Genomic DNA, 14,333 nt, shown 5'->3' on the forward strand with positions numbered 1-14,333 from the left:
AGATTCTGACACGAAAATCTAATCCTGCAACATTATTCTCAGTATGTGTACATGTTCTTAAGGTGCTATACAATTAATATGCGAATGCGCAACACCATGTAGATCAAGATTTATCTGTTGCATAACAGAAGGCAACCAGTAAGAACTGCAGCAGTTTATCTGTTCCGAACCAAACCAACCATCAATCCCACAGTGGAAAAACCAAAAAATGCAGGCAATGACGTATCCCAAAAATTCACAACCGGGCAGAGATGAGCAAAAAGTCCAAAATTTGTTCTCTCTCAAGATTCTCTCCTCTAGGTAGCAGCATGTTAGAAAGAAATTGGTCACTCAGAGTTCTACCACAAAATCTGCTCTCTCTCTCTCTCTCTACATCATATTCCTGTCAGTTTCTTAGAACCAAGAAGGGCTTTAAAAGCCCCATGCTAATATTCTCCTACATTAATGCCCTATCTTTCAGGCCACACAAATCAAAATTCCCCCACCGACCACAGAAGAGGAAAAAGAGTCAAGGGACAGGCGGTGAAAGTCTGAAAGAACATCCGTGAAATCCCGTATGTTTTACATAGAGATACTCAAAACATTGCAAAAGAAGATCAGCAACTGCATTTGGTCAGACACTCTCTGGAGTCTGGACCATCATCCCCGAGGACAAAGCTTTGAGGCAGCCGTAGCATCCAAGAACCACACCAACTTGCCGTCAGATGGATTAACCATATGAGCAGGTGATGAAGTGACATCAAAGCCATCACCCCCATCCTCACCGACAGCAACTGCCTGGTGCACCGCATCAGCCTTATCTTCACCTGTCGCTACAATGAGCACATTGTATGCTGAGTTGATCACGGGAAGTGTAAGAGTGATCCTCTCAGGTGGGTGCTCGGGGGAATCGATGAGGTAAACAACCCAATTAGTCTTCTCCTGAAGGGCCTCCTTGTTAGGGAACAGTGAGGCCACATGCCCATCTGCACCCATCTCAAGGAGGACGAGATCAAATTTGGGACAGTCAGCATCCACATCAACATCGATCTTATGAGCCTTTACCAGCTGGCGAATGTCAAATTCGTAGCGCAATGCAGCCTCCCCAATCGAGATGCTGTCGTTGATGGAGGTGATATGCTTGCTGGGCACAGGCACCTGACAAGTTCATTTGCATGCAGATGCTTGTTTCAGGATAGGAAAACCATGATAAATTAGCAATACAGAAGCTGCTGTTGGTGATAAAGATAACTGCTCAGTAAAATAGACAGCCCTGAAACATTGAACTAGATCTAAGATGCGTTACTTTCTCAATTTAAGAATGGTGTTGACAGTGGTCTGAACTGCTATGGAGTATCCATAGAACAATGGCTGCATTATTGTGACATTTAAATCACACAATTGTCAAAATAAAATAAAAGAAAATAGATAAAAGGTACAGATGCTTGGATTTTCTGCATGTGGTAGAACTAGACAAAGGCATTTCACTTGATTAAACCTGAGACTATATCCTGTACCAAGAACAGGTATTCTCGATTATGGAATAAGATCGATCCAGCCAAGTCAGATAGCAGGGATTTCTCAGTAAATTAACAAGAACGATACTGAAATTATAATTTGACATAATTGCTATATGATTCCTATTTGGAAATGAACCTGCATCTTAGGTTTTATAAAAAGGGCCGCAATGATGAACATAAATCAAACTTGAATTTTAAGGTAAAATTCAAATTAATAAAGAGATACTATTCAATCAACCAACTAAAAAATTTAAGACAAACTGTTACTTTAGCACATACACTGCCACAGGTCAAGCAAAGGCCTTCTGAAAATCATAGCCCTCATAACTGATCGTAGTTACTTTGAAGAACCTATCTTCACATCTATCCAAGTCAACAACTAATAGACCCGAAGCATCAACCAATAAATTAAAAGCACGGTTTGAAACCAAACTTTAACCTGGTGATCCACAAGGCCTAATGATGTAGCACAACTGCAAGGGAAGAGGAGAAGGAGGAAGAACAAGGGAGGGAGAAGGAAGAAGAGGTTATAGAGACGCAGGAAGAAAAGAAGGGGAGGAGGAAGAAGAAGAAGAACAAGAAGGAGGCTAGGGTTTTTTCATTCAATCATCACTCCCCCATACATGAGAGGGGTGGTCTTTATATAGACCTTACAGATTGACCCAATTACATAAACCCAATTGACCAGTCTAATAACAAAATAACGGACCAAATTGACTTGACTAAAACAAAAACAAATAATGCAATAAAAGAAAATGACTCGGACTCAAATGGATCCAATCCGGGTCTGACTCAATCCGGGGGCTCAGGATCATCTGGATGAAGGGCTCTGATGTCCCCATCACCTAAGCCCTAAAGAAGCAAAATGAAAAGGAAATAAACAAACAGATAAAACAAAAGGCCACAATGAAGTACTATGCCAAGGCAAATCCACATAACCAAAATCCACCACACAACTGGTCTCTGTTTTTATCTACAAATATAGATAAAAAGAGCCACATATGTATGTGATAATGTGACTTTCTGATTCTTGTGTCATAGCTCATTCATGTGATCTCATTCACTTGGATTAAGCTGTGTAATATCAAAAACAAGTTTGAAAATCTAGGGAAAAAATGTAAAGGTCGAGAATAAAATAAAAGACCAGAATGATAAGGAAAATTAAAGAATTCCGAAAATACAGATTTTGCTTCAATAATAGCAATTTGCAGAGTTGGTTGTATACATAGGTCACAGATGTCATGTTTACACTTGTCAGGCAAATGGTGATGAGTTCTTTATATAATAGAAACTGCACCCCTAGTGCACCAACCAGGACTCTTCTAACATGGCAGAATATAGAGAAGACTGGACCAAATGCAAAAACTGGCAAGAGTCATTAACCTTCTTATCCTATAATTCATTTATGACTACAGATTTACAAAAGCCACAGGAGCGTAGGGTTTACAAAATGTTATTTTGCTATAAGAAGCCTAGTGCCTTCAAAGGCTCTTATGTGAGGTTATGACAGACCTCCTATAGCTTTTGATGGCCAATGGGGTCAAGAACATAGTTTTGCTGATGGAAGATAACAAACAGTATGTAATGGTAGCACTAAATGACTTCAGAAGGACCAGGATTAGTTTTCATCACGTCCATCGTAACGCCCCTCCACACTGGATGAATATAAATGTATCTAATAAATTATATGTATGTGTGTGTATCCTTTTTGCTAGTCTGCAGCAACAATTTAATACCAAAACTTTCACTGAGTAAATAGTCTGAGAATCTAATGTCAATCATCTCATATCTCCACATATTACCCTACCGAAAATGACAAAATATCACCTTGCTGCCAAAATCCATTTATGACAAGCTGTCCTGCAATACATGTTAGTTCAAGCATATGCTAAAGTTACATTCAAATGTAAAAGAAGTTGTGTAAACACCAAACCACTTTCTGATAACTAGCATAAAATCAATTGTTAAAACAACTCACAGCAAGCTACTCGTAATCTATTAATGGACTTAAATATCTCTTTGTTTTTAGTTAGAATAATGGAGGCAGCACCACCAAACCACATTGATTACCATTCCCTTATACGGAACCTTCCAATGTTTGAATGCTAAATGTCTTAACGTTTGAAAACAGAACCTCTTGCGAGTGGAAAAGAGGGTTACTGTTACACTGTAGCCCAGTTTTCCAAAATAAGGTTTTCCTGTACACAAAAACTAGGTTGCCTGATCAGAGTACGAATGCATATTTCTTGACAATGATTTAGAGAAGCTTTGGAGATCAAAATTGAAGAGGAAGATGTCTTGTTTTGCTATATTCAACACCGGTGGCATCGATGTGAAACTTATAAACATTTGCAGAAAGGAATCTTCCGAAGCTGGATAGTAAATTAAAGCAAGGAATGACTGGCCTATAAAGGATAGTTTACTTCTTCGTGAAAGTGTAACAAGTCAGTGATTCCAAACTCCCAAGATTGAAGGACTGAGAATTGAGATAATTCTGACCTTTGAAATGCTACTCTGTAGCCTGAGATGGGAATGCACCAAATCTATTTGTCCATGCTCTTGAGCAGTCCTACTGCTTAGAGTTCATGGGAAAGCATTCTCATAGTTGAGTCTTAAACATACAGTTGATATTATAGACAAAATTTAATATTCCATCTTCTATATTTTGTATAACTTGTTATCAAGTTCAGCAATCAGCAGCATTTGCTAGCAATGTGTATCAATAAAAAAAAAAAAAAATGCAACCACAAGAAGGAGATAGAGATATGCAAATGATCTGTACTACGTACACATCATAGTTACATACATAAAATGACACACAGGGCTGGGCCAGCTCATGGTCCATCTGCCTCTGTCAACCTCTTAAGTAGCTGGGTCAAGGAATTGAAAGACAGGTTGACCTCAAGCCTGGTATATATGGCTTGGACTTAGATCTGGTAGGATTCAGCAAAAAGTTTGCAAGCACAATAATGCAGCCCATATGTGTTTTCTTGCAGGATATATGTATATATTATTATACATTAACACATTTTATTCTAGCTACCACTGAGCACCCATCAAAGTGTTGGTTTTTAGGTATTTAGTTTTGAAAATCCATCTTTTCTCAAGACTTGAAGTATTCAGGCCCTGAAGCACACAAACATGTGTTGAAGCTAGAAGTCAACAGAAATTAGTGTGGAGGGAATTTAGTGAAGGTACCAAGCTAGGTTCAACTCTCATCAGACCATTTGATTATGTCATGCAATTCCAGCTTCACATCACACATGAAGATGCATGAGATGCACAGCGACATGCACACAAGTGAGCACTAATGTCACCACCTATCTCATGCAACTTGATGCATTATGTTTGGCCAGCAATGCTATCGACCATCATATTTCCAATGACCATTATCTTTGCTCTTATCCCTTTAGAGATAATGTGGTCCTGGTTCTGTTGATTCTGCTTCTGGACAGAAATCTGGATATGTATGATATCGTAACAGCATTGTTAAATTAAAAGAGCAAAGAACAGTTCCTCACATTAACATGGTGCTAGAATGGATGTGTATTAAGCACCTAGAAAGAGTGTGTAAGTGTTTCAAGTGTTGCAATATTTTTAACTCGAAAAGGAAAAAACAAAGAAACAGGGTACGTTCAAATGCAAATGTTACATTTGGTTATGTCAGATATCTGGAGTAGTGCAGAATATCATAATAATTGTTTGGAACAAATTGTCCCCCAAAAACAAAGACCAGCATACGTCTATCGATACTTTATAGATGCATATAATCTAAGCTTTATAATTTCTATCATGTTACTGCACACATAAAAAAATCATGATCAATTTATCTACAAAATTTAAGCTATGAACAACATTTCAGCATTCCTGAAGCTGAAGTAAAAGCCATGTCATGTACTTAACTGTTCAAAATTACTGACACTACAGACTTCATATAACTAAAGCATATTTTAATTAGTTACAAAATGGAGGTAAATATGATTACTAAAGCACTGAGAAACTTAAAATTTAGTGCACGTAAAAATGAAGACCAGGTGAGAACCAAAATGATACTCGGCCAGCCCATGCAGTAACAGTCACCCTGATTCTTTCAATTAAATCAGTAAATCATTATCTTCCCTCAAAGATCCTCCTATTGTTTCCTAAAGATAATCCCATATTCAGCACTAGTTCGGTCCCAAATCAATAGTAGCACAGTCTCTCCGTCAAGATTCACCAATGTGTACCCATGACAATCCAAACTCCCCTAACTATCCTTATTGAGAAGGCAAAAGAAAAGAAAACACATGTCAGATGTTCTCATCAAACCTAACACAAAATTAGGACCCCATTTCTTTATGATTCTACAGATATAGACTCAAAAAGCACTTGAACTGAGGTTTTCAGCACTTTGCGCAAGCTACAAGATATCTAGGCAACAGTAAGTAAAATTCTTGTACAAAGTACATTTATAAGTCATTTAGAGTTTCTAAAAAAACTTCAAGATCCAAGGTGTTGAAACTGATGCTCAGATTGTAGCATCTAGGAGCACATCCTCTACATCTGCCATGGCAAATGAATAAACACTAAAAGCATATGGCCGGAGGGAATTATCTACAGTTGAAATGTTTTAACCAGAAACTTGAAGAAATGCAAACATATGGTGAACTCAATCCAATGATCGCAGGCTATATTTTCTTCTACTCCCAATGACTGGAAGTAGATTTCTGCCTAAGAGCATATAACTTGACTCCGACATTAAGTATTAGTAGAACTTGTAGCAGAAGGAAAGATGGTCTTAATCATATACCCTGGAAAGAAACCCATCCTTTGTTAGCTTGTAATTGCTATCAACATGATCCTTTGCCACTCCACGCTCGTCAGCCCAGAAGAAATACCAGTTTCTCCAATCAACAGTCCTGATATAAGGAGCTTCACAGAGTTTCCTACACCCAACCCATACACCATTAATCCTTATTATTACTGAAAGCAGATGCCAATATACAAAAGTCTATGAGCAAAAAGTGTTTATACCCTATTAAGTCGATGAGGGACCTTCCAGACAGAGCAATAGTGAAGCGTCCCTTCTCCTTTACTGAATTTTCAGATAACTGAGCAATGTACTCCACCAAATCAGTGGTAAGTTCGTCCACACTGTCACTTATTCTTAATTCACGTTTCATTTTAGGATGGTTGGAAGAAGCAGCCATTTTTCTCTCAGATTGCTGTTTCACAAACAGAAAGAGTCCTGTACAAAGAGAACAGGTGAAGTCTTAGTTAAAATGACACGGAACAGAAAACTAAAGCAAATCCATCCCCTTCAGAATGACATAAATTAGATATCAAAAAATAATCAAAAATGTGGATTACAAAACTCTCTAGGAGCTGACATTCCATATACAAACTTCAGTATGGGCGTGTATAAAGGAGATACATCTTTTGGCCAATGAAACCTCAAATTGGTTATACCTCAAAGCATTGACCATGCACGAACATATCATCTACAGTCAAGGGTTGGAACCAAAAATCTTGACAAAGTAAACCAAAAATCTTGACAAAATAAACCAAAAATAAGAGAAACAGATCTACGATGTGTTATATTGAGACACTAACGAATAGTAAGAAGAGCAGAAATAGCAAGAGACTGCCATCTTTAACAGGTTCATGAGTCAACTGTAAATGATGAGTTCAATGTATTATTTATAAACAAATTACAGCATGTCGTATGAACAAAATCTGAGGCTTTTCATCTTGTGGCCTTCCCATCAGGAAAAAGGAATGCAAGTTTCTGCTTAATTGCAGAGGAAAAAGGAAGGCCGGTTAATCAGTTAAATCAACTGCATTTTTCAGAACAAGTATAATAAACAGATAAGTAAACCATCTTGAGTTTATAGAAGGCCTTTTCAAAAATTTCTTGTGACTCATCTTTGATCAACTTCCACTTCAAAGGTAATGACACAAATTGTAATCCCAAAACTATCAAAGATCAAAATCCTCCTAGAAGCAGACAACAAGAAACAAAAAGACCAACTCCGTCGCTGATATAGGTTATGTAACAAGATCAGCGAGAAAGGAACTCTAGAAAAGTCATTCTTCACTTTTCAGACAAGCAATAATCTAGACTAAAAGGAGGATTATATCTATTAGTTGAGACAAATTATTGATAGAAGTAAAAGGGCTCAAAGAGAAGCGTAGGTTCTAAGATTATATTACCGAAAAAAGAAAAGAAATGAAATCTTTTACAGGAAATCTGACTGGTAACATATTCCAACACTATGATCTTTTACAGGAAAAGATGCAGACAAATGATGAACGCCAGAACAATCCAAAAGCATTCTGATCCAACGTAGCTTTTATCGCAAGAAGATGATGAACAAAGTTCAACCCAACTTAAACTTTCATAAACACTGCAACAACCAGCATAGAAGAATACAATGGTAGAAATAGCAACTAAAGTTTCCAATAGAAAGTTACAAATAACAAAAGAAAAGCTCGAGCTAAATTACTCTATTCTCAGCACATAAAACACGCACATTTTATTTCAACTTTGCACTAAACCAATTACAAAATAAAAAAGGTAAGCATCTTAGAACATTATCATAAAATCTTTCAGTTAAAAAAGCCATATCAAATTGATACTATCCAATTAAACAGAGCAATTCCAAAACCATATGAGCTGTAGTCTGTAGAGAATTCCCCATGTCAGGAAATGGCGAGACAGGGAGCGGAAATTTAAAGACAAAAACTAAACCAATTGTATCACAAAAGCTTAAGATTCCTGAAAGAGTATATATTATAAAGAAGGCATGTCAGGAAAAGACCAAACAGCCATCATTTCACCGCAGAGAGTTCCTAAAGATTCCATACCTGTTAGCTAAAGAATCCCCAAGAAACTCCAAGATTATTTTAATATATAAAACGATTCCGCAACTTCTCCCATCCACAACTCATTAAAAGCTAAAATCATTAAAGAAACCCTTTCAAAAGGAATCAAGAATCCATCACAAAAATAACTTCGAACTGAAGCAAAACTGACACAAAGACCAACGCTCCCATACAAAGAACCTCGAAACAGAGCCTCTTATAGAGGAAAATCAAAAGGATCAGAAACATATCTCCAATTCAACCAAAACAGAAGGAACAAAAAGACTCCAAACCATTCAGCTAAAGAACCAAACCAGTCAAACAAAAAACCAAAAAAGAGTCACTCCATGGAAACACAGATCGCCGACGGAAACCAGCTATCAGTCTCGAAATAAAGTTTTCCATCCAAGAAGCAGCAACTCCACCGTAAAGAGTAAAGAAAAGAAAACCAGCGCCCGAGTCCGGCCATTGTCCTCAAAATCCATCAATCCATCATGAAAACAAAGCACAATGTCTCGTAACCTAAGAATTTCAAAGACAACAGAAAACCATCCAGAATTCCGCCAAAACAAAAGCAAAGAAAAGAAAACTAGATCGCCTAAGAAACGAACACCAAATTTTCTAACGAAAAAAGAAAGAAAGATCGGAGGAGAAAAGAAGACGCCTCGAACTCACCCCACGCTCCTCCCTCTCTCTCTCTCTCTCTGTCTTTCTCTTAGAAAATTTCGGAACTCCAAAATCCTCTCACTTATGTCGCCAAAGCAAGTTTATAACCCCAGACACCGACTACTTACTATTTATAGCGGCAGGACTCAGAGAGAGAGAGAGAGAGAACGGGGTGGAGGGTTTAGATTGTATAAGTTTAGAAGCAATCTTTTTCTTTATTTCTCTCTCTCTCTCTCTCTCTCTCTCCCGAGCTTGCTTAAGAGAGAGGGGAGGGAGGGAGGGAGGGAGGGAAGGACTACCACACCTGTTCAAATGGGAAGCTGAAACGTGGACGAATCAGCTTCCATCGTCCGAAACCCCCCACCCTTCCGTGGGGTTTCGAAGGGCAGGGGCTCCATGGATCCCCTCCTCCTCCATTCTTTATATTATTTATTGTTGTTTTCGGTTGTCTGCCTTGAAACCAATTCTGGGTAGATCCAGAGTCAGTGCAGGTTAACCATAAGCATTCGTTATTACCAGATATTCTCACACTGACAAGAGACTATAGCTCATGTCGCATCACCTTAAATCATTTTTTATTTTCTATTTTTATTGAATATATTTATATTAAAAGTATATGATCTATCCGATCTATCAAAAAAATCAATTTTAGTATCAGAGCGGTATTATTGTTCTTCTATTACGGTGAATCTTAATCTATAATCAGGTGTATTAGACACCAAACAAAGAGAGATATCTAACATATACATCTTGCTTTGCAAAGTTTATCTAGATTAGCAATGCGCATGGAAATCAAAGCTGGGTTGCTACATATTAATTCTTAACTGGCTAATTTTGTCATACATCACAGAGAGAGAGAGAGAGAGAGAGAGAGAGAGAGAGAGAGAGAGAGAGAGAGAGAGAGAGAGAGAGAGAGAGAGTCTATCTTGATATATAGACTTAAAATGATTAAAAGTAGTCTAAAAATTAAAAGTAATGTTATAAATCGCTTGACAAATGTGTTAAGCTGCGTAGGCATGATGGACACATATCATTAAAATATTGAACTCATTTTTTGAGGCACAAGAAATTAAATAAAGTTGCAGGAGTGAAAGAATGACAAATATTTTTATCCCCTCTGCCAAAAAGGAGGTTGATTGATGCCATTCTTGGGTTGTGGCAGGATGATTTCCTATTTCTTTTACTCATTTTAAGTAAAAAATTTGAACTTGATTGTGCGGCTTCAACTACTAGCATTAAAAATCTAAATGAAAAATCCTATCTAACCATCCAAATTGAAGAATATAATTTTATTTTAATTTATATGAGTTTAGTATTTGGTCAAATATAAGATAGTATTACCTGCTTGTTGTTTTAGGACTTTATTGTATGAAAAATTATTTTACTAACAAAATATAGTATTACCATTGCATTATTAGCTCATAGATCTTAGCTATTTAAATCTCTTGCGATCCACCGCCCCTCCTCTTTCTTGTGCCCCACTTTTTTTATCTCATTTATTTTTCCTTTGAACACGTCTAGATTATTTATTGTCTCCTCCGTACCCATCCAAGCTTGCAATTTTATACCAACTACGTTGCCTGGTAGATGACTGGCATAAGCAAGTCAAGTACTAAAAGATACCAGAGAGAGGCAAGATTCTCTTGGAAAAGAGATGAGTTGACAATAATAATATAAAACATCGTGAGGAGAATAAAAAAGTTCAATTTACGTCATTGGTGTCGAAAGACATGATTCTTTATAGCGTTGGAATATGTTCTCCTCTCACCAACTAGAAGTGAGTTTTATATTCATTTTTTATTTAAAAAAAGGCTATATATTTGCTTTTGTCAAAGTTCTTGGTTATTGCACTTTTGCCGTTCATCATACTTGTGTCCAAGGTTTTAGAGCAAACCATTTGTCAATAGGAAGACTTCCCTTCGTTACGTGATGCAAGAGGATTAGTGCAACTCATTCTAATTGACGTCATACACCAAGAATTTTGCAAACTTGAATGCTATATTGTGAGAAATACTTTAGCAGATCTAAAGAATGTCCCATAAATTGGCACCCCAAACCACTTTGTTTGCAAGTATTGTTGTAAGAAGTTGTATTTTTTTGTTTGTTACATGCAATTACTATTAATTAGGAATGTGCAAAAGAACATTCAGAATCGGCAATCTGAATAAATTTGACGAGATAAGATAGATTGCACATTAGAATGGAAGAGATTGTTGAGTATAATCAATATGATATGATTTTAACATTGATATATCATTAGCATATTTTTGTTGGAGTGAACTCTTACTTGAAAACTAATGCTAGAATCAAATCAATGGGCTAGAGTTTAGAAAAAGATAAGATCGTTTATAGATAGTCACAAAAGAGACAATTAAATAGTCGAACATGATTTTACCAACATTCAAACTAAGAAAATAAAATATTTTTCTTTGAATAGACTTTTCTTTGAATGCTATTGTTGACTATCCTAAAAAAAAAAAAAAAGATAAAGCAGATAAATTGAAAGACGGACGCAACTCACACTTTAGTACAATATATTGTGCGTGCAACATGCATTTAAATAATAAATACTTGCTATCTTGTTGCCTTTGCAATAAAATTACTATTATTTGATCCTTGACTACCAACATAAGACTTTCTACTTTACATCTCTCTTAATACTCCGTAGTTGTAGATTGAGGTGGATTTTCTTGTAAAAAGGACAAAATGATAATATGGGAGAGTGGTTGCAAATATTTTTAAAATATTTTTAAGTCCAAAGCTAATAGTCTGATTCCGTCCAATTAATTAACATTGTGTCTAAAATTTGGATGCACACTAATACAATCAATTTAAAATGTTCTAATGTAAGTTTGATTAGCATCGAATTCGAGAATTAGATTAGATGTGATATCTTGGGTTGGGTTTAATATTGTAAATTGGTTTTGGTCAGGCCATGCCTGTTCTATACAAGTTAGGTCCTTAAGACAAATTTTATTGGTATAAAAAAAAAACCCATGAAGTGTTGGTATACCCATTTCTTCTAGCAAGTGATAGCTAGCTAACTTTTATTGGGAAGGCCCCTAAATGGTTGTGTTAGAGACTTGATGATCTCCAATTTTACCTTCATTGACCATCTTGCAGACCTTTTTCCTTCCTCCTGTAAATTATGAATGAATGTACCATCTTGTGGCCCTTACATTTCCATACCTTTTGTTCTCAATGTTATACTTTTTTACTGCAAATTAACACTCTTTGCATCTATATATTAATTAACAATCTAATCTCCAATCTATGCAAAACCCTCTCATGATCTTTTTTGTCACCGACAAGTTGTCTTTGTCACCCATCATTTCTTGTCTATCCAACAACCAAATGAAAAAAAACACCAACATTTTGGACGCAGCAGATTGCTACTACCGGCTAAAACAGTAGTGGGAGGCACAAAAAAGTTTGTTAAACGTTTCTTGTGCCAAGAGATTGAATCTCCTACTACGTTATTTAAACTTTTGTTTTAGCCACCATTCCAACAATATTTTTATAACATCTAAATTTTTTTGAGGATCCATTTGAATAAATGCCGCCTATCTTATCCCGCTGCGTCATTTTTACCAAAAATGCGACAGTGCTACATACATGAACATAGGAGATGATAGGTCTATATCTATAAATTTGACGATGCTGACTAAACCAAACATTAAATTTGATATGGCATGGCAAAAGTAAGTCAACATCAATCATAATCTTTGCTAAGAAATTTAGGAAAAATTTGAATAATTTGAGCTAACATGCAAAGGCAGTCCTAAAGGTCATTACATGATTTCATGCTGTGTAAAATTGAGACCCATGCAAGATGACCAATGTTGCCCAGTAGATACAACCCAAGAGCGGGGGGTGAATTGGGTCTTATAAAACTTTTAAGCTACTTCTAACACTTTTCAATTAATTATGCTAAGTTGTATAGTTGCACAGTGGAATTTAAACTTAGCAATAGGTTGATTTATCGAATGAGACTTGATTAAGTAAATTTAATATGCTTGCAACTAAAGGATGCGCGGATAAGAGTTAAGCATGCAATTTATCTAGGTAAGTAAGTGAGCAAGATAGACAATGACAAAAAGCATCACAAACACAACAAACATATAGTGGTTCGGTGCACCCCAGCACCTACATCCACTCCCCAAGACCTCTTGGGAATTTCACTATAATCCTACAGATTACAGCCGGTTGTTTTACAAGCTCACAACCCAACTTGTTGTTTTACGAGGTCACAACGAACTCGGTCGGTTTTTCCAGGCTCACCGACTAGAACCACCCGATTGTTTTCACGGGCTCACAATCCAACCCAGTTGGTTTTCCCAGAGGCTCACCAACCACAACCTTACAACGATTGTTTTCCGGGTTCACAATCAACCCAGTTGGTTTTCCCAAAGGCTCACCAACCACAACCTTACAACGTTGGTTTTTCCCTTTGGCTCACCAACAAACCTTAACCCCTTGATTCAATCCCTTGATTGAATCAAGTTACAAGATATTTAGAGCAAGAGTTTAAATCAAGTACAAGCTTCTCAAATAAGCGAATATAGCAAATATAAACAAGTAAAGTAAAGGGAAGAAGCCCTCAAACAGATTTGTAGATGGAGGAACTCGGCTTCTTCTTTACTTGACCCTCTTCTGATTTTGCCCAAAGTAGAAGATCACCGAGGCAGCACACGGATGGAGAGGAAGCTTTGGGATTCACTTGGATGCTCTTCTTCTCTCTATTTTCCTTTGAATGGCCCTTTTGTGCTTATGGGAGATTTTCCGTGTAATCTCTTTGGAATCTTTTTCCTAAATGTTCTCTCCCACTTCCATAAGTTCTCCCCTAGCTCTCTTCTTGTTTTTATAGCTTTAGATGGCGTGGAAACAAGAATATAGCCGTTAGAGACAAAAATAGAGCCGTTGGACACAGTCTGCACTTCCTCACAATATTACCGTTGGGATCGGAGTCGACTCGCACGATCAGGAGTCGACTCGCCTGTTGCAGGAGTCGGCTCGTGCTTTACTGGAGACGACTCGGCTACTGTTCTAAATTTGAATTAAAGTGCATGCCTTGACTGGGAGTCGACTCGACTTAACCCGGAGTCGACTCGCCAACATCTGGAGCTGACTTGGCATCTTCGGAGTCGGCTCATCCCATGAATCCAGAGGACATACTTTCTGATTTTCTTCCTCGAGTCGACTCGGATTCTCTTGGAGTCGACTCGGCTCTCAGAGCCCGAAAACTGATCCTCTGCATTTTTGGGGTCGCGCTGCCTTGGAGTCGACTCGAACTGTCTTGGAGTCGACTCGCCTCTCAGAGACGAA

At 37.3% G+C, this 14,333-nt stretch overlaps 1 protein-coding gene across 3 annotated transcripts; it reads right to left on the minus strand.

Annotated features, from left to right (window-relative positions):
* Positions 1-197: 197 nt before the first annotated feature.
* Positions 198-9,410, minus strand: LOC103697284 (probable 6-phosphogluconolactonase 2). 3 transcript variants are annotated; one of them, XM_039126122.1, is made up of 4 exons: positions 9,313-9,410; positions 6,513-6,726; positions 6,289-6,424; positions 198-1,137 (listed from the first exon to the last, which is right to left on the minus strand). In XM_039126122.1, the coding sequence occupies exons 2-4, from the start codon at positions 6,686-6,688 to the stop codon at positions 640-642; spliced, it is 810 nt and encodes a 269-aa protein (XP_038982050.1). In that variant the 5' UTR covers positions 6,689-6,726; positions 9,313-9,410; the 3' UTR covers positions 198-639. The 3 variants fall into 3 exon arrangements, with proteins under 3 accessions (XP_038982050.1, XP_008777339.2, XP_017696120.2); XM_008779117.4 differs by lacking the exon at positions 9,313-9,410 and adding an exon at positions 9,018-9,207; XM_017840631.3 differs by lacking the exon at positions 9,313-9,410 and adding an exon at positions 8,346-9,007.
* Between the last annotated feature and the right edge of the window lie 4,923 nt (positions 9,411-14,333).

Source organism: Phoenix dactylifera, chromosome 4 (genome assembly GCF_009389715.1).
Source record: "Phoenix dactylifera cultivar Barhee BC4 chromosome 4, palm_55x_up_171113_PBpolish2nd_filt_p, whole genome shotgun sequence".
Lineage (NCBI taxonomy): Eukaryota > Viridiplantae > Streptophyta > Magnoliopsida > Arecales > Arecaceae > Phoenix > Phoenix dactylifera.